Source organism: Colletotrichum higginsianum, chromosome 3 (assembly GCF_001672515.1).
Source record: "Colletotrichum higginsianum IMI 349063 chromosome 3, whole genome shotgun sequence".
Classification (NCBI taxonomy): Eukaryota; Fungi; Ascomycota; class Sordariomycetes; order Glomerellales; family Glomerellaceae; genus Colletotrichum; species Colletotrichum higginsianum.
In genome coordinates this window covers 5,807,741-5,827,031 of record NC_030956.1, presented here as the reverse complement: position 1 = coordinate 5,827,031, position 19,291 = coordinate 5,807,741, and the positions used below count along the sequence as shown (strand labels likewise).

Here is a 19,291-nt window from a genome sequence, read left to right as displayed (position 1 = left end):
GTGTCGCGGAACGAACGACCACGACGAAAACCCCGACATCAAACCGTATGGCTGCCGCCTGTCTGCCGCGCCTGAAGATCCGAGAAGCTGTCTGAAGACTTTGCACCGGGACGACACGGTCCTTCCACTCGACTGGGAAGCAGGGGTCTAATCCTACGGTCGCAAAACACTCCGTCGCCATTCGACTTGGGCGCCTATGCGGAGGTACATCGCGTTCCTTGAAATCGACGCACACCATTTTTCTCCCAACGAGGCTCCCCACGCGCCGACTATCTTGTCCACAGACACTTACGCGTCTTGAAACGCATCCAAGGAAGGGAAGTCGTCGACAGTCAGCACGCCACCCCGAACCAGTCCAATGGGCCGACTCTAGCACGCGTTCAGAATGCCCACCACCCAGGTCACCCCCGCCGAGGATGCTCTTCTGCAAGGGATCGCCGACTCGCTTTTCAAAGCCCGCAAGGTCGTCGTCATTACCGGCGCCGGCATCAGCACCAACTCCGGGATTCCCGTAAGCATTCATGCCGTTGTTGCCCGCCAGCCGGGACTAATGTCATTCTAGGACTTCCGAAGCGAAAATGGATTGTACTCTCTGATCCAAGCCCAATTCGACAACGCGACCCGGGAGGATGTTCTGGAATCGAGTCGCGCCACATCGTTCGATGCGAGCCGTGACGAACGAGAACCACCCACCAAGCGGCGAAGACTGTCTTTCGAGGATTCGGGCATCTGCCTCAGCGACGACTCGCAAGCTACCGAAGACCAAGAAGTGCTTAGTAGCTCGGAGGAGGACAAGAGTCGACTGTCCAATGGGTCAGACACGCCAGCGTCCAGCTTGACCGCAACCAGGGCGAAGGGTCCAGTGACGAGAGCGAGGTCACGAGAATTGACAGCCGACGACGGCGCCACCACAAGTGAGGATTCCAGGGCTAGGAGGGGTCATGGCACCAAATGCAATGAGGCTATAGCCGGATCAACTCGGTTGTCCACGAGAGCCGCATCCTTACCCCCGGATGAGAGCCCTCAAAGGCTCTCTTATACGGCTGAGCATCCAAGTCCAACTGGGACTCAAACCAACTCACTGCAAAAAGAAGAAAGCCCAGCCCGCCGCGTTCTGCGCACACGTGGGCGTTCTGCAAGCCCGGGGGCAAAACCAAGAGCCAACGCTTATCAGGCACGCTCTGCCGTGTTGCGGAAGAGGTCTTTGCTAACACATCCCTTGGTCAACGGACAAGAACCTGAACCCAAGGAACAGCCTCCAACCTCGGTACCTTTTGCGCCAGGACAAGCTTGTTCAAAAGTTTCACTCCAGCTGGAGGAAGTTGGTCGGGTCCTCAACCCAGCGGCCCCTGTCCCAGCCTCAACACTTCAGACCTCGGCCTACACCACACCGAAAACCACAAGGTTCTACTCCAGCTCGTCGCCCTTGTCGTCGCCTCCCAGCTTGTTCCTCCAAACAACACCAACCTTCAAGATCAGCTCCTTTGCACAGTCGAATCGCCAGCAACCAGTGCCAGCTTTCAGCTCGTCCCCATTGTCTTCGCCTCCCCCCATCCTCTTTGACCCCTTCGAGGAACCAACATCGTCTTCATCAACCAGACAGACCTCAAGTGTGGCCAGCAGCCTCGCCTCTTCGGAAACTGACGAAACCCCTCCGTCCTCTCAACCCAGCAAGTCAACTCTGCCCAACATCAAAGGCAGGGATCTATTCGATGCTTCAATCTGGGCAGATCCACTGCGGACATCGGTTTTCTACACATTCGCCACAACCCTTCGGCAGAAAGTGAAGTGTGTTGAGCCGACCGAATCGCACCATTTCATTGGTCACCTCCGCAACCGTGGAAAGTTGGTTCGGTGCTATACGCAGAACATTGACCAGATCGAAGAGAAGGTCGGGTTATCGACGTCACTTCAAGAAGGACCGGGACACAGGGGTCGCTTTTCAAGGAAATCCGTTGGAGCGGTACTGGCTATCTCGGCATTGGCAAACACCTCAGCCAGCAGCGAGCTGGCCACAGCAGGACCAGAGCGGGAAGAAAAGAGAGGTAATGTCGAAACCGAAGGGACTGGTAGTGCCGAGGGCGCTGAATCGACCGACGCCACCCCCTTCGCCGAGTCTCAAAGTCAACAGCGATCTGATCGGAAGTCCAACGGCGTGGAGTGTGTCTTCCTACACGGATCTCTGGAGTCTCTGCGGTGTTTTCTGTGCGGTAAGATCTGTGCTTGGGATGAAGGAGGGAGAGCACACGAAACTCTCTCTGGACGACAGCCCGAATGCCCATACTGCGCTGGAGCGACCGCTGCCCGACAGGAAAGGGGCAAGAGAGCTCTGGGTGTCGGCAAGCTGAGACCGGATATTGTACTCTACGGCGAAGAGCACCCAAACGCCCATCTCATCTCCCCCATCATCACCCATGATCTCGGGCTTTCGCCTGATCTACTTCTCATTCTCGGCACCTCTTTGAAGGTTCACGGTCTCAAAGTTCTTGTCAGGGAGTTCGCCAAGACCATTCACAGCAGAGGCGGTAAAGTGGTGTTTGTGAACTACACAAAGCCTCCGGAGAGTTCATGGGGAGATATCATCGACTACTGGGTCCAGTGGGACTGTGACGCCTGGGTATCCAACCTGAAGGAGAGGATACCTCTGCTTTGGCTACCGCCAGGCACGAAATTGTCCAAGAAGAAGAAGGAAAGCAGCGACAAACCAAAGAAGCGGCAGAACACCGCCGAACAAGGATCGAAGCCTAAGTCGGAGTCATCAAAGTCGGGCGAGCATGCCCCTAAACTATCGCAACCGGAAGCGGCTGTGAGGTCTGAACCTCCAGCCGAGAAGCCTGAGCCTCCAGCCGAGAAGTCTGAACTTCCTGCCGAGAAACCTGAACCTCCAGCCGAGAAGTCTAAACCTCCAGCTGAAAAGTCTGAGCTTACAGCCGCGAAGCCGGAACCCCCGACTGTGAAGCCCGAGAAGTCCCCTAACAACGTGACGCCCGAAGCGCCAATTCGAACCCCGCTTCCCCAGGCGATACCCAGCCCAGAGGAGGTAGTCGAGCCACCCAAGGTTGTTGATGTTGGATACGAGAAGCCAGTGGTGGGAAGTGAAGAGACCCCGAAGGTTGCCGCCGCCAAGATTGTTAATCCTGGACACGGTAAGCCAGCGAAGCAAAGGGAAAAGGGCCCGAAGGCCCCGAAGACCGCTGTCCCCAAAACTACACCCCGTCGGCCCATGGCCGTTCGTGATGACACGACCAATGCCGTGTACCTCGTGTTCAAGGTCATGGCCGAGCTTCGCCGAATCACTGACAACAAGCCGGTGCCGCCGTCGTCCTCTCCTGTGAGCCTCCGAACCGAGAAGCCGAAGCCCCGACGAAAAAAGAAGTCTGCGCAGGCTGTTCTATCACAGACGTCCGAGTCCAGCCCTCAGCAACACCCTGTCACAACTTTACACTTGGGGCCGACTACGTCTACGGTGGAGCAAGAGGTCCCGCAGTTAGAAGCGAGACGGAACACGAGAGTCGTTGCGGAGGACGTTACCATGTCGGGAACCGCTGAGAGCTCCATCCTAGCGGCAGTCAAGGTTAACCCCCGGACGCGGAAACGGAAGAAGATTGACGGCGAGGAGGTGTTTGTGCCGGGTATGCCGCGGCCCACCCTCGCCGTCAAAACGTTGCTATGTACGACGCCACAGAAAGTAAAGAGGCCGTCCGCCAAGAGCAAGGCGGCCCTCGTCTCGCGCGCCTCGCCGCCCGAGACTCTCTCCGACATGCAGCGAGCACCCATGGAGTCGTTGACGTTGGCCCCTTTAAGAACGACCGGGGCATCTGTCTCGACGCCGTTGAAGCTCCAGCCTTTGGAGCCTGTCCCTTCTCCTCCAACAGGTCCACTTTCAGTCATGTCGCCCAACTCGCGGGCTAGGCTTGGCCCAAGGGTGGGTGATCCATTCTTCCGGTCGGATTGTGTCGTTCATGAACTGGTTAAGGCGTCTGGCTGGACCCAGCCTCGGAGTCTTGGGTTCATGCCACTGATGAGCTCGCAGTTCAACAAGGAGACAGACGCGATCATGGCGTTGCAGGGGCTGAAGGAGGGATGAATGGTTGTCGACGGTTGGCATTGAGCCGTGGGAGACACATCTATCTGCAATGGCCGGATTGAGGAAGCGCTGGATTATACCCGAGAGCTGGAAAGCTGCTCTTAGAAGCGCAGCGTAGTCAATGAATAATGATTCCTTGCACACATGACCTACCTACCTCCCTCCATAGTACCCACACACCCTAACTCGGTACGGGAAGCATCGTCCCTCTCTTTCGTGTCTGATGGGACATGAACCTCGCAGGGTTCAAGAACGACGACAGCACAACAGCAACAATACGAAATGGCAATCGGGTCGAGTAGTCAATGCCTCGCGGAGCCATATTACACGAGAAACAACCGCCCTTCACCGGCGCGGACGGACCCCGAGTGCGATCTCGGGGTTGGCAGGTTCTGGGATGTTGGGACGAGGCGCGAGCTGGACCGTGTCTCAGCGCGGAGACCAAGAGGCCCAGGGACAGGACGCAAATGCACCCCTCCCCCGCGACCCGGGGGCCCAGCGAACCATCATTGTCCGGTTGAATTGGCAGGTCCTTCTTTTCACACAAGGGTCGTCCTGAGGGCTGACTGCCAACATCATAGCCTACCCACGTGGAGGGCAATGGCTGGGCTTAGCTGGAGTGTCTGCTCCAGCGCAATGCAACACGACATGTCACTTTGATGTTACTTCCCTCTCTCGCTCTTTTTCTCTCTCACTCTGCTCTTCTACCCTTACCTGCATCTTTAGTTTGCCGTGCCGGACGGACTGCTGTAGAAAAGCAAGCTAACCGGATTCCAGGCTGTCTGCGGCTGGCTAGTCGCCAGTAATTCTTGAGGCGAGGGGCACGCCAACCTACTTGCTACACGAGTACAGTTAGTTGGCTTAGATCCGATGAATTGGTAGCCGGTAGACCCTTTCCTGACGGGTATGGCCCTCCTCAAGTCGGGCCGGCCGTCGCGAGGTGCCTGGTGATCTCAGCGGAGCAAAGTCTGAAAAAGCGATGGGAGCACAGCAACCATCTTGTCGAGAGCCCGAGCAGTGGGAGGGCAGTCACAAGACGGCAGGTGGTCAACAACGCACACCGGCAGTGCTGTCCGAGAGGGGCGGCACCATCATCGGCATCCGCCACGCGACTAAAAGGGTTGGTATGGAAGCCTTGAGTGTTCTTGAGTCGGCGAGACGAACCGTAGAACGTGGTGCAGCAGGCTTGGCCGACGCACGTACTGGGGGACTCCAGCCCCGAGCCTGTGCTCTGTACGGGGTGCATGCAGGCAAGGCTGTTTCGAAACGCAGGCACACTCCTAGACTTTCCCGAGACGTGTTCTTGAGCCGGCGTGTAAGGACGCAAAGGGCACAGCCAAAGAACCAAATGTGTCAGTGTGTCTGGTCACGCTCTCTTTCATCCCTCGGCCTGAAAGGCGCCTGTCATGGCTCTGCCCTACAGGGCCCCGAGCCTTGTCGACCTGGTGACAAGAAACAAAACACCAGGGTGGTTGACGGTGGTGTTAGTTGTGACCTGTGGTCGTCGAGCGAGGGCATGAGGGACACCGTGTGTGGGCGGTAGATTCGGGGCTTTTCCGGAGCGAATCATACCTTGATCGATGCCCATCTCTTGATTCTTACCTAGGATTTCGTGAACGAGGTCCTCGTAGCCGCGACACGTTAGGACATGTCCGGATGCCCGGATTGGGGCCAAGGTCGAAGGTGTGGCTGTATGTGTTCTGGTTTCTACCCAAGACATGTTGTACATTCCGAGCTAAGCGTGGTCGAGATGGGAATAAGCAGCCAGCTGGCTTTGCGTGTGGATGTCAGTACTTACCGGCAGAGCAGCCTACGTGTAAGACAAGGGTGTGGGGGCACTCCACAGGCACAGCTGGCTGTAAGATGATGGTTGAATGTGCTCTTTTTGGCATTTTCTCTTGATGCCGAGTCGGCTGTAGACAGACATTGAAGCAGACGAGGCCAAGCCCCGATCTGTTGAGAGAAGGATTTCCCACTTGTCCTGGTGCGGACGAGATGGGAGAGGGAGGGAGATCGCACGGGAGCTCATGGGGAGGCTGCCACCAAAGCGCAGCTTCTTTCTTGCTTGCCTGCTTACTTTTGTCGACGCGCTAGGTTCTTGGTACCTTTCCTTCCTTATTCCTTCCTGTCTCGGTTCTTTCCCTTCTTGGTGTCTTCCTTTCTTGGTTCCTTCCTTTCACGGTCCCTTTCCTCACCGAGATGCCTCAAGCCCCCCCCCACCTTGCTCACCTTGCTCCCTTGACCGGGGAATGTTGCTCCATCCGAGTAGCCAAGGGACGATCTTGCTGGCAATCCCTGCCTTCCGCCGACGCAACGCAACGCAGCGCAACGCAACATAACCGCCGAGATCTCAGACCACGGGCCATCTCGGAGCACAAGCTTGTCTAGCTTAATTCAACACCATCTTCTCCCCGTTCATGCTTCCTTTATTCACGTAGCTCGAAAACCGTCGCCGCCCCTTTTTCTACCGTCTTCAATGTCTTCGCCAGATGGACACAGTCAGACGCCACGACGCGCTTAACATCTTTACACGGTAAAGCTCAAGACCAGAAGTGTTGGTCCGAAAGTTGTTCTTGGTCTCGGCTCCGGATCTTGCGCTCTTAGCTACAAGCCCCATCCAAGACGGGCTCCAGAAAGCAAAGAGCCGCCTTTCGCCATCCCGCTCGCTACGTAGCCTGAAGAGGCCGTCCATCTCAGACGCCTCGTTTTACGCACGAATAAAGAAAACAGCCGTCTGCGAACATCTGATGTTGCTTGTCGTCTTGGGCAATTGCTTCGCCACCCTTTCCGCCTGTAAGCTCGACACGATGGCCGAGACCTGCGTCCCTTTGCCCATCGCATGTCGCTTGCCTCCTGTTCTTCTCTCGGCGCACCCCGTCAAGCAATGCTACTACCTCGTAGACATCATGGTCGATCATGTCCCATATTCGGGCCTCACTGGTATTCGCCCTTGTTTGGTGCTCCGGCTCAACTGCACCACAACTGCGGCAATAGTCGAGATTTCGCCGATGAAGGATTCTGGTGAGCCTCTTAATCTGACAAGCATAACTCGTCTTGTTGTCCGATGGCCTACCCGAGCGCGGGTTCAAGACGCAATACGAATGGAGACTACGCTGACCAGACCATCCAGACTGGCAGACACACCTTAATGACGTCTTAGGCACACCCTTCGCATCTCTCTTAACCTTCCCAGACAGGCATGGCCTCAAGTAGACGCCTTGTACACTCGGCGGTACACGGAGCTGCTGCATTTTTCTCTTCGTCTTGACGCTCTCCTGAAGACGCTAACGAACACTTTGACGCTGGGCTGGGGCCGTTAGCTCGCAGTTGCTGCCCGCGCGAAATGCCGCTTTGTCTCGTTGGCGCTGGCCGAAGGCGAAGGGGTAAGGTCTCACTCGCCTTTGTGTCCAATTACATACACACAATCATCCTCCGGTATCCCGCCGCCTGGACGATTCAGGAGACTGATGCTGCCGATCTGATTCTGCTTCTGTTGCGCTTCAAACGAGATGTCAAAGCCCACCCAACACGGGCTCGTCTTCTCTTTGTTGTCCGGTGACCATGCTACTGCTCTCTCGTCGATTGTTTTCCATCGTCGAGTACACCAAGCACACCAACCATGTACCGCCAAAGTTGTTCTGCCCGCTGGAAAAAAATCTATAGTGCATACTGTCACATCAGGAGCCAGCGCGACATAAGCGGGAAACGGCTGGCAACCTACATACAAGACCCGATGTGTAGGTACTTGCCGAGTACTTGTCCATCTGAGGAAGAAAACGAAGAAGACTCGTCGCTGATAGCATCAGTCCCGTCCCGCTTCGACGCCTCGAGGTATCTTCCAGACCATCTCTGCCTATTGTTGGATCCGTGGGCCTTGGTTTTTCAGTCACATATCTCCCTCTCGCATCCGACCTTCACGCGTACTTATTCGGTCCATCATCTCGTTCGATCCATTTTCAGACAGCCAAGTTCCCCTGCTGACACGCCTCCTCTTCCTTCTGGTCCCTGTCTCGGCCCTCAATAATTCGTCTCGGCTCTGCTGATTGGGCTGCCGACTGTCACTCCGACAAGCCCCTCCTGCACCTTCGGATCGGCCGCAAATACAGACGGCTTCCTTGGCTGAGCTGAGAGGGTTTGGGTGGTGCACTTCTCGACGGGATTGGACGTCTGGGAACGAACCTAAAAAAGCCGACAGGCTCAGGGAAACGGTCCAGCGAGAACACCGCTGTGGAATTGCCGTGTATAAGATGGTCAATCGCAATCGCTGGTCATGGTCCGGGGGGCCGTGGAAGCCTCAAGCCCGAGATGATGTGGCGACGAGCCAGCTACCTCTCGTCCGCTCCCCCGAAAAGCCCGACTTGTACGAGGTCGACACTATAAACGATTCGAGATTGCAACCTACCGCCACCAGTGTCTCATCGCGCCGGTTGTCTAGAAATCGGTGGAGTTGGCGGCCAGATACCGCCATAACGGTAACGCTGGAAGATCAGCAAGAGACCGAACAGGGCGGGAAGCAGGACGGGGACCAGGACCTGGGTCGAGCAGACCACGCGGCCGACTCGACAAACTCAGCCAACATCAAGCGCCGTTTGTCGAAACACTTCAATAAGACGGAAACCGCTTATGCTGCTCCTGATGCTTCTGGTCCTGCTCCTCTGCCTCTTATTCCAAACTCCCCTCCCTCCCGATCAAGACCGAGGCCGTCGTCAATGATAGCGCCCGCAAGCGCCTCTTTCGATACGTCGCCCTCGTATCGGAATTCCTCTCAGCGGTGGGCTCAACAGCAGCCACACCCGCAAAGCCAACAGCAAGACGGCGAGGAACAACCCGTGGCGGGAGTCAAGAACGTGTTCAGCCGGCTCCTCAATCGGCGGCTCAGTCTACACGGGCTCAGCAATAACAGCAAGTTTGTGCCGATGCAGCAGCAGCATCATCATCATCCCCAGGCCCCAGCCGAACCAACGCCGCCGCCTTCTCGCCAGCAGCAGCATCAAGAACAGAGACCCCTGCCAATGCAACCCCCGATGCGACGACATGGTCCCCAGCTCCACAATCCACAGAACACCATCAGAGTGCCGCCAGCCCCCCCTGTCACCAACAATACACAGGCCCTGATCCAGGGTCACATTGGCAACGGTCGTGTCGTCGCACCGCTGCAAGGGCTCGACGAGAACGAGCCGTTGCAGCTGTCACCATCGACAAGCTATCCCTCGACTGCCGCATGTGTCACGGGTGGCGCCACGGGCGCAGCAGCGGCACAAAGCCTCGAGTCAGACACCGCGTCGTCATCAACTGCTACATCTTCTCCGGCGCGTATAGAAGGTCCGGGTTTGTTTGGCCGCTTGATGCGACGGCGATTGACGGTTCCCAAGGAGAAGGACACCACCGACAACCAGAAGAGGTCTTTGGTTTCCACTGCAAGCATAGACGACGATACGAGTTGTCCATCCGGCGCTGACAAGCAGATGGAGGGCTCTCCTGACGCTGTCCCGGCGGCGATTCGTGGGGCCAACGAGCAGCGCCAGATACCGCCGCAGAACCGGTCGTTGCAAAAGACACACGGCACATCGAGAAACGAGACTGCCTCACCAGACATGCGACCTTCGCCAAAGTCACGATTCCTACGACAAGTCACAAAGCCGCAGACAGCGTTGACAGCCATAACCGCAACTGCCGGCGCCGCCGTCCCACGCAAATCCAAGTCCCATTCTCACCTGCAGCAACATCTCCAGCAGTCGGCGTCGCCGTCGTCGCCGTCGCCGGCCGAACCCAGACTGCGTTCGAAACCTAGTTACGGCAAGCGCTTCTGGTCGAGAGCCGGCGCCAATGACTTTGGCCAAGACGATGACTGTGTGGCCAAGACCAACACACCGGCGCAATCGTCGGCGCCTCGAGCGGCATATGTACCGAAACACGCGGCCGCCGACTTCTCGCGCACGACCAACGCAGCACGCCACAACCGCCACAGCTTCTTTCTTGGCAATGACCTGCACAACGGCGTCTTGCGCCCCCTGGCTACAGTCGCCGCTAATTCTCAAGAGGACGACGAGCCGGAGCCGGAGCCGGAGTTGGAACCTTACAAGAAAGAAACAGGTAGGCACCGGACGCCATCGGCTGAACAGGCCGAGAAGCGCGGGTCACGGGACCTGCCTTCGTCAACAAAGTACGAGGCGCCGTCTCCGATGGAATTGCACCGGCGTCTCGAAATCGTCAAGAGTAGCGAGGTTGAAGTGGTTACCACGAGGGAGCCGGCGACTGCCGACTCGTGGCAGCATCAGCTCAACCTGCTGCGAGATGGTTCAAATACCCCTTCGTCGTCCAACGGAAAGGCACCTGCAGCAAGAAGTCATTCGCGCCCCAGGTCCTCCCAGCGCCATAGCTTCAACCTCGTTTCCGACCCTCACGCAAGAGAACTCACACCTCCCAAGTCAGCTTCACCTGTCGAGATGGAAGCGCCCTTTGACCCCCCGAGCCAGACGCCGCAGCAAGTATCGTCCCCGGCACCGCCGCGTCCCACGTCGTTCTACGCCCGGCCTCTGTCTCGGCAAGACTCGCAGAGCAGACAACCCGCCGCGCGGGAGATGTCGGATTTTGAGCGGTTCTTGGCAGATGCCGAGGTCGCCGAACGTGAACATCACGCGCAGATGTGGCGTAACCTTGCTCGCCGCTCCGGTCATTACGGTTACAGCAATGGCCCCTGGAGCTCCGTCCAACCTGCTATCGACCCCTTTTCGGCATACGCCGGCACCGTCAATGCGACGGCGCCGTATGGGGGCAGCAGTAACAACAACATGAATACCAAAAACAAGCGACACAGCGCGTACTACTCGGTCGGCAACGGGAAGCGGGCGAGTATGATGTCCTTCGGAACGGCCTTCGAGGAGCGCAAGGTGACCTCGCCCGAGTTCTACGGCCAGCCGACCGTGGCACATAGCTCCAGTGTCGGGACAGACAAGAGGAGAGAATCCCTGCAACGTCAGGGAAGCGTCTCGAAGCGCATCTCGGCCTACATCAAACCGCCAAAGCCATCCCAGGAGCCCACGTACGAGGACTGGCCGGCGGCACGGGGCAACCGAAGAAGCGTCATCGCGGGAGCGACGGAGGGTTGAGAAAAGGAGGCGGCAGCCAAGGGGTCATGAAGTTTTCACGATATCCATGTTGCACGACTTGACGATTATGGTCCACATTGGATGATATCTACTACGCGAATATGGCAAATACCGCCAAAGGAGAGCCACGCGATGAGACGGGGTTTCCCAGACACATCTTACTTATACCAAGGCCTAGTTAGCCTCCAATCAAGACTTTTTTTTTCTTTCTTTTTCCTTCTTCCATCGAGGCATTTACCTTTTCCAACGTTTGTTTTCATCTCAGGCACCTTGCATGTTTCGGATCTTGATCCTGTGGATGGAGAGAATTAAAGGGATGCAGTACCAGAGTCTCGGTGAGAGAGTCGGAATCGGAGAGTGGATTGAGTGTATTATCTAAGCACACAAGTGCACCGAGAACGCCGGCACGGAACAACGATTATGTCCACCGCGGGCGGCGGCGGACACTCCACCGAGGTCGGATGAAGTGCCTAAAGAGGGACGAATCTAGTGCTACGGTCCACTACCAGTCGACTTTGTGATTAGTAGCGACAGCGTGTGTGGCCTGCTGCCGCCTAAGATACCTACATACCTACTCAAGTACCTAAAGTCCCTGCCCAAGTGCCTACCTAGGTAGGTATGTACCTACCTGTGCAAGTACCTATCGACTGTGCCCCAGTTCGCCATCGCGAGGTGCATTTTGGACAGATAACCACCTTGCCGTTTCGACATCCTTCGGGTTTTTTTTCTTTTGCCTCTCCGCCCCCCCCCGTCGTATTCTCCGCCGCCAGCAACGCGAAAGAGAAGAGAGCGAAAGAGAGAGAGACCCCACACCAGCAGCCCTCCTCCTTCTGCCACGGGTCACTTGGACTCTCTGCGAATTCCATCTCTTTTGGGTTTGCTTTTCTCCATCAGCATCGAAGAAAACAACAAACCATCGATGCAAAAGGGGACCTAGATCAAACGATAACTCATCCACCCATTCTATCGCCTCCGCCGTGTCCAGTCGCTCGAGCGGTCGTTCCCTCCGCGCGCGCGCGCCCACCACGATCGTCCATCATGGCGCCGCTCGTGGATAACCCCCAGATCAGGGTGGCCGAGCTCTGGAAGCCTCTTCCGACCTACTTCCACGCCTACGTCTGGCCTTTTGCCATCCTCTGGCCCATCTTCCTGCGCTACTACCTCACTCCCGAACTCTACGAGAAGCACATCGCCTCCGAGGAATGGACTTTTGTTTGGATTGGTTCCATCGTCACCCTCCAGTCCCTCGTGTGGCTGAGCACTCACTGGAGTGTCAACCTCCAGGCCCTCTTTACTGCCACCCGCGCCAAGTCAATTGACGAGGCCGAGCTGGTCAAGGTCATTCCTGTTGCCAACGCCGGCTCTGCCGACATCTGCAACATTGTTCGCGACAAGGTAAGCTGCCCTGCGCGTCCGCCCACGTCTCCTCCGCTCCTTGCGATACACTCACTCTAACAAAACACTATGCACAGGTCGGCGGCAAAATAAACACCTCGTTTCTGTTCCAGAAGCGACGTTTCATCTACTACCCCGAGGACAAGTCCTTCCGAACCCTAGCCTACGATATCGATGCCGAGCCCAAGCCCAAGATCGGCCGCTACCAGCAGTCCAGGGGCATCACGACCCAGGACGAGCTGACGAGAATCGAGGAGCATTACGGCCCCAATGCCTTCGACATCCCCGTGCCTACCTTCACCGAGCTCTTCAAGGAGCACGCCGTCGCCCCCTTCTTCGTCTTCCAGATCTTCTGCGTCGGCCTTTGGATGCTTGATGAGTACTGGTACTACTCGCTCTTCACTCTCTTCATGCTAGTCGCCTTTGAGAGCACCGTCGTCTGGCAACGCCAGCGCACCCTCAACGAGTTCCGCGGCATGAGCATCAAGCCCTACGACGTCTACGTCTACCGTCTTGGCAAGTGGACCGAGATCATGAGCGACAAGCTCCTGCCCGGCGATCTCGTCTCTGTCGGGCGCACCAAGGAGGACAGCGGCGTCGCCTGCGACATGTTGCTCGTTGAAGGAACTGCTATTGTCAACGAGGCCATGCTTTCTGGAGAGAGCACGCCTCTCCTGAAGGACTCCGTCCAGCTCCGCCCGGCCGACGCCCATCTCGAGCCCGAGGGTCTCGACAAGAATGCCTTCCTCTGGGGTGGTACCAAGGTCTTACAGATCACTCACGGCAACCCGGACGAGGAGAAGCCTAAGCTGGCCTCCGGTGTGCCGCCTCCCCCCGACAACGGCGCCATGGCCATTGTTCAGAAAACCGGTTTCGAGACGTCTCAGGGCAGCCTGGTCCGCACCATGATCTACTCCACCGAGCGCGTGTCCGCCAACAACGTCGAGGCCCTGCTTTTCATCCTGTTCCTCCTCATTTTCGCGATCGCCGCCTCGTGGTACGTCTGGGACGAGGGCGTCAAGAAGGACCGCAAGCGCTCCAAGCTTCTTCTGGACTGTGTCTTGATCGTCACCAGTGTCGTGCCCCCCGAGCTGCCCATGGAGCTCAGTCTAGCCGTCAACACCAGTCTGGCAGCCCTGGCCAAGTACGCCATCTTCTGCACCGAGCCGTTCCGCATTCCCTTTGCTGGTCGCATCGACATCGCCTGCTTTGACAAGACGGGTACTCTCACTGGCGAGGACTTGGTTGTTGAGGGCATTGCTGGCCTTGGACTAGGTCAAACCGCCGGCGCAGATACCCCCCGTGAGACTGACGGCGCCCACTCCCAAATGACGCCGGTCGACCAGATCCGTCTGGACACTACCCTGGTCCTCGCTACTGCACACGCGCTTGTCAAGCTCGATGAGGGCGAAGTCGTTGGTGACCCCATGGAGAAGGCTACTCTCACATCTCTTGGCTGGACTTTGGGAAGAAACGATACCCTTGCCAGCAAGCCTGCCACGGCTGCTGCCACTGGCGTCAGTGGAACTGTTCAGATCAAGCGCCGCTTCCAGTTCTCCTCCGCTCTCAAGAGGCAGAGTGCCGTTGCGACTGTCAACGGCGCGGACAAGCTCGGCAACCGGATTCGCGGTACCTTTGTCGGTGTCAAGGGTGCCCCGGAGACCATCATGAAGAGACTGTCTACCGTGCCGGCCGACTACGAAGAGACCTACAAGTACTTCACCCGCCGTGGCTCACGTGTCCTCGCCCTCGCCTACAAGCAGCTCACTGTGGATAACGAGCTCGGAGGCAGCAAGATCAACGACCTGAAGCGAGAGAACGTGGAGGCTGGGCTTACCTTTGCCGGTTTCCTCGTCCTTTCATGCCCTTTGAAGGACGATGCTAAGGAGGCTGTGCAGATGCTCAATGAGAGCAGCCACCGCGTCGTCATGATTACCGGAGACAACCCTCTCACCGCTGTCTATGTCGCGAGAGATGTTGAGATTGTGGACCGTGACGTCTTGATTCTCGATGCCCCTGAAGACAACGAGGGTGGCGACAAGCTCGTATGGCGCAGTGTCGACGAGAAGATCATCATCCCGGTTGATGCCACCAAGCCCCTGGACCCCAAGATTATCGAGAGCAACGACCTCTGCGTGACGGGCTACGCCCTGGCCAAGTTCAGGGACCAGGTCGGCTGGCAACAAATTCTCCGTCACACCTGGGTTTACGCGCGCGTCTCGCCAAAGCAGAAGGAAGATATCCTCGTTGGTCTCCGAGACATGGGATACTACACTCTGATGGCTGGTGACGGAACCAATGATGTCGGCGCTCTCAAGCAGGCCCACATTGGTATCGCTCTTCTTAACGGCACTCAGGACGATCTCACTCGCATTGCCGAGCACTCCCGCAACACCAAGATGAAGGAGATCTACCAGAAGCAGGTCGACCTCATGAAGCGATTCAACCAGCCTGCACCCCCCGTCCCTGTCATGATCGCCCACCTGTACCCTCCTGGCACTAGCAACCCGCACTTCAACAAGGCTGTTGAGCGAGAGGCGCTGAGGAAGAAAATCACCCCCGAGGAGTGGCTTAAGGCCAACGGCGTCAGCGCCATCGAAACCGTCACGTCTCCTGGTGCCCAGCAACTCCTCAACAACAACGACCCGAAGGCTGCTCGTCAGGCCAAGGCTGCTGCGAACGCGGCCAGCTTCGCCGACAAGATGACGTCTAGCATGATGGAGAACGAGTTGGGCGACGACGAGCCTCCCACTCTGAAACTTGGCGATGCTTCCGTTGCCGCTCCCTTCACGAGCAAGCTGCGCAACGTCATTGCCGTCCCGAACATCATTCGCCAGGGCCGTTGCACGCTTGTTGCAACCATCCAGACTTACAAGATCCTCGCTCTCAACTGTCTCATCAGTGCCTACAGTTTGAGTGTCTTGTACCTCGAGGGCATTAAGTTTGGCGATGGCCAGTACACCATCAGCGGTATCCTGATGAGCGTCTGCTTCCTTTCCATCTCGCGTGCCCGCGTGGTCGAGGGCCTGTCCAAGGAACGACCCCAGCCCAACATTTTCAATTTTTACATTATTGGTTCGATTCTGGGACAGTTCGCCGTCCACGTCGTTACTCTGATCTACATTGCCCGCTTCTGCGACAGACTTGAGCCGTAAGTCCCCGCTACCTCTTTCCCCAGATTGTATGTTCATGTAAAAACTAACAACCCTGCAGCCGCTCTGGTGATGTTGACCTCGAGGCTGAGTTCGCCCCCAGTCTGCTCAACAGCGCTGTGTATCTGCTCCAGCTCATCCAGCAGATCAGCACCTTCGCCATCAACTATCAGGGACGTCCGTTCCGCGAGGGTCTTCGCGAGAACAAGGGCATGTTCTACGGCATCGTCGGTGTGTCGGCCCTGGCCTTCTCCTGCTCGATGGAGTTCATCCCCGAGATCAACGAGCAGATGAAGCTGGTGCCTTTCAGCGATGAGTTCAAGACGACGATGACAGGCATCATGGTCATTGACTACGCCGCCTGCTGGGTGATTGAGGTCGTCCTCAAGCACCTCTTCTCGGATTATCGCCCGCGCGACATCGCGGCGCGCCGACCCGAGCAGCTGGAGCGCGAGCGGATCCGCAAGGAGGCAGTGCAGAAGAAGAAGGAGGAGGAGGAGGACCAAAAGCGGCTGGAGAAGGTAGCCGAGTTCGAGCGCAAGGTTGAGGAGCGCCGTCAGCAGCTCGAGGCGTGGAGACAGGGCCGGAGGCAGTAAGCAGATGCCGGCGATAGATTTGAAGTGTATTGTTTCGACAGAAAGAAGCTAGAAGACATAAAAGGGGAGAGAGATGTACGATGACAGTTGATCGTTGAAGAAGTGTACATATCGACTAGCAGATTATTGACTGTGCATCCCTGCCCTTCGTGCATGTGTGTATTGCCTTGAATTTGGTGCGTAGTCAAGTGCTCTCTCTGTGAGGCAAGGAAGGACAAGGACGGACAGATCGAGAACGATACTGCCCACACATACCTACACACACTTTAATGCGTATACCGGTTAGGCATGGTAGGGTGACTGTTTGAACTCGGACAATAGTCTCCGGCCACCATTCCGCACGTTGAAACTCAGTCGAGTATCTCGCAAATCGATTTACATAGGGGCCGGAGACATCAAGTCAAGCATGTTTGAAATTTATGGTACAGAGGCAGACCTAAAGTCGATGCCGCGAGTAGGAAAGCACGACTTTTTGCGCCTCCGTTTCTACCCGTTGTTCCCTCCCAGCCGTACACACGCCCAAACGCAATTGGTGAGGTATCATTCCGTCGAGCTGGGCCGCCGAGAAGAGAGAGTTATTTGTGTTTCCAACCCTACTCAACCATGGTCCCCATCTACTACTACTACAACAAGAAGACGTTTCCGCCCTCCCCTAGATTAAATCGGCACCTCGCCCCTTATTGGAAGGCAGCTTGATTGCACATTTATTTGGGGGGGTTCTGGGCGACGAAAGCGACGCCCTTGGCGATGTTCTTCTTGAGGTCGGCGAAGCAGGCCTCGAGGAGCTTCTCCTCGGCGGCGTCGACCTTGCCGAGGGGCAGGATCTTCTCGACACCGTTGGGGCCGAGCTCGACCTTGGAGGAGAAGAAGTCAATGCCCTGGTCCTTGTAGAGGGGAGAGTCGACGAAGGTGGGCTCGATGATGCCCTTCTCGCCCTGGGAGGCGCGGAGCAGGGACTCGGCCATGCGGGCACCGGCGAAAGCCATGGACAGGGTGGCGGAGCCGGCGCCGTCCTTGGCCTTGACGACCTCGTCACCGCCGAACTGAACGCGGTTGACGAGCTCGGCGTTGGAGCTCAGGTCGGGGTGGTTGCTCTGGGAGAAAAGGGGAACGATGGTGACGCCCGAGTGGCCGCCGACGACAGTGATGTTCTCGTCCTTGGGGTCGGTGCCCTTGATCTCGGAAACGAAGCGGGAGGCGCGAACGACGTCAAGGGTGGTGACGCCGAAGAGGCGCTTGGGGTTGTAGACGCCGCGAGCCTTGAAGACCTCGGAGACGATGGGAACGGTGGAGTTGACGGGGTTGGAGATGACGAGGATGTTGGCGTCGGGGCACGACTCGGCACAGGCCTTGGCGAGGTCGCGGACGATGGAGGCGTTGGTGTTGAAGAGGTCGTCACGGGTCATGCCAGGCTTGCGGGGAACACCGGCGGGGATGAGGACAACCTCGGCGCCCTTGAGGGCGCTGGCAAGGCCAGTGGCGGTGGGGTCGTAGCCCTTGACCGAGGACTTGGTGTTGACGTGGGAGATGTCGGCGGCGACACCTGGGGGAGAAGAGTCAGTCTCACCTGGTGTCTTGGGTGGGGAGAGCATGTTCAGAACGTACCAGGGCCTCCGCGGATGTCGTAGAGGGCGAGCTCAGTGACTCTGGGGTTGAGCTTCATGAGCAGGGAGAGGGGCTGGCCAATGCCACCGGCGGCACCGAGGACGGTGACCTTGGAGAGCTATACAGAAGGCATCTTGTCAGCGCTGGAGTGCTTTGTTGTTGGTGTTGTCTTGGACACGTCGGGTTGTATGACAAAGCTTGAGCTTTCCCTCTCCTGGGATCTCTTTCACTCCCTTTCTCTGCCTCGTCTCCCCCCGAGGTCGGCTTCTCGGAAGTACGGAAGAAGAGTCGGAGGAAAGCTTTGAGCTCGGCAGCTACCGCGTGACAGGGGAGGGGGGACAACAGCGATGACGACGAGAGGGGGGTGTATTGAACGTACGCTTCTCGCCGAGGCGGAGAACATGCGGCGCTGGACGAAAGACATGTTTGCGACGGAGGGGGTTTGTGTGTGAGGGTGGTAGATGGGACACAATTGAGTAGGTTGGTAGGTTGGTGGAAGGTGGGTGAGAGGGAAGGAAGAGAGGTTAAAAATTTAAGAGGCGCGCGAAATAAGTTTGGCCACGGGGAACGGGACAGACAGGACAGGACAGCAAAGGACGGACGGGCGCCGGGAATTGGGAGAGATGCGGCCTTGTGTGGACTGTGGACACCCTGAGCTGCAAACTGAGTGGTGGTGCTAGTGAGAACCGGGGGAAAAAAAGATGGGACGGGGCGGCCGGCCACCCAGTTGCTGGGGAGAAATGGCGCCGCCAGGGAGTGGAGCGCTGGAACCTCGCTGGCCCGACAGTCGGACTCAATCCTTAGTCATTCAATTCAGTCAGTAGGTCGTCAGTAGGTCGTCACTCACTCACAAACCCGCAAACTCACACGCTTTTCATGTACTCAATACTCTGTACGCACAAAACCACCGATTGAGATGATGATCCTGAGGCTGCCTTTCCATTCATTCCTTGTGTTCTTTTCCCCACCTCCACAACATCCTCAGTCCCTTCTCCCACACCTATTCGTCTCTTTCTCGATCGCGATGAGAGATGAGACGGAACACTCCAAGTAAACAGCGCTAACCTCAATTCGGACCAAGCGCAGTGAGTTGCCGGGGACTCTACGGGGAAACGCCGGAGTCGATACGTACCGCGAACAGCTCTCTGCTCGCTCTCCTTCTGTTGAGCCTTCGTTGCATCCTGTTACTTCTATTTTCCATTGTGGCTGCATCACCAAACGTGTCCTGCTCTGGGAAACATCGACGCAGGAACTCTCGGACGGAGAGATGGCGGCATACTTGCTGAATGCGGTGTCTACGGCGACATAGCAACCCTTGACGGAACTTGCACACAGTTGGCTCCGTCA

General features: G+C 57.2%; 5 protein-coding genes across 5 annotated transcripts; 4 read left to right on the top strand and 1 right to left on the bottom strand.

Moving 5' to 3' along the window:
• Window positions 1-385: 385 nt before the first annotated feature.
• On the top strand, window positions 386-4,087 carry CH63R_05308 (Hst3 protein; the record flags this gene model as incomplete). Its single annotated transcript, XM_018300283.1, has 2 exons — window positions 386-511; window positions 563-4,087. The coding sequence occupies 2 exons, from the start codon at window positions 386-388 to the stop codon at window positions 4,085-4,087; spliced, it is 3,651 nt and encodes a 1,216-aa protein (XP_018161529.1).
• A 979-nt stretch (window positions 4,088-5,066) lies between these two features.
• Window positions 5,067-5,630, top strand: CH63R_05307 (uncharacterized protein; the record flags this gene model as incomplete). The annotated part of the gene is made up of 1 exon (XM_018300282.1): window positions 5,067-5,630. One exon carries the CDS (start codon window positions 5,067-5,069, stop codon window positions 5,628-5,630), a length of 564 nt encoding a protein of 187 aa, XP_018161528.1.
• Window positions 5,631-8,334: 2,704 nt separating this feature from the next.
• CH63R_05306 (uncharacterized protein) lies at window positions 8,335-11,196 on the top strand (the record flags this gene model as incomplete). Its single annotated transcript, XM_018300281.1, has 1 exon — window positions 8,335-11,196. The coding sequence occupies one exon, from the start codon at window positions 8,335-8,337 to the stop codon at window positions 11,194-11,196; it is 2,862 nt and encodes a 953-aa protein (XP_018161527.1).
• Window positions 11,197-11,814: 618 nt separating this feature from the next.
• On the top strand, window positions 11,815-16,339 carry CH63R_05305 (Cation-transporting ATPase; the record flags this gene model as incomplete). Its single annotated transcript, XM_018300280.1, has 3 exons — window positions 11,815-12,591; window positions 12,669-15,742; window positions 15,805-16,339. The coding sequence occupies 3 exons, from the start codon at window positions 11,815-11,817 to the stop codon at window positions 16,337-16,339; spliced, it is 4,386 nt and encodes a 1,461-aa protein (XP_018161526.1).
• Window positions 16,340-17,043: 704 nt separating this feature from the next.
• Window positions 17,044-18,368, bottom strand: CH63R_05304 (Malate dehydrogenase; the record flags this gene model as incomplete). The annotated part of the gene is made up of 3 exons (XM_018300279.1): window positions 17,044-17,882; window positions 17,945-18,062; window positions 18,324-18,368. The coding sequence occupies 3 exons, from the start codon at window positions 18,366-18,368 to the stop codon at window positions 17,044-17,046; spliced, it is 1,002 nt and encodes a 333-aa protein (XP_018161525.1).
• Between the last annotated feature and the right edge of the window lie 923 nt (window positions 18,369-19,291).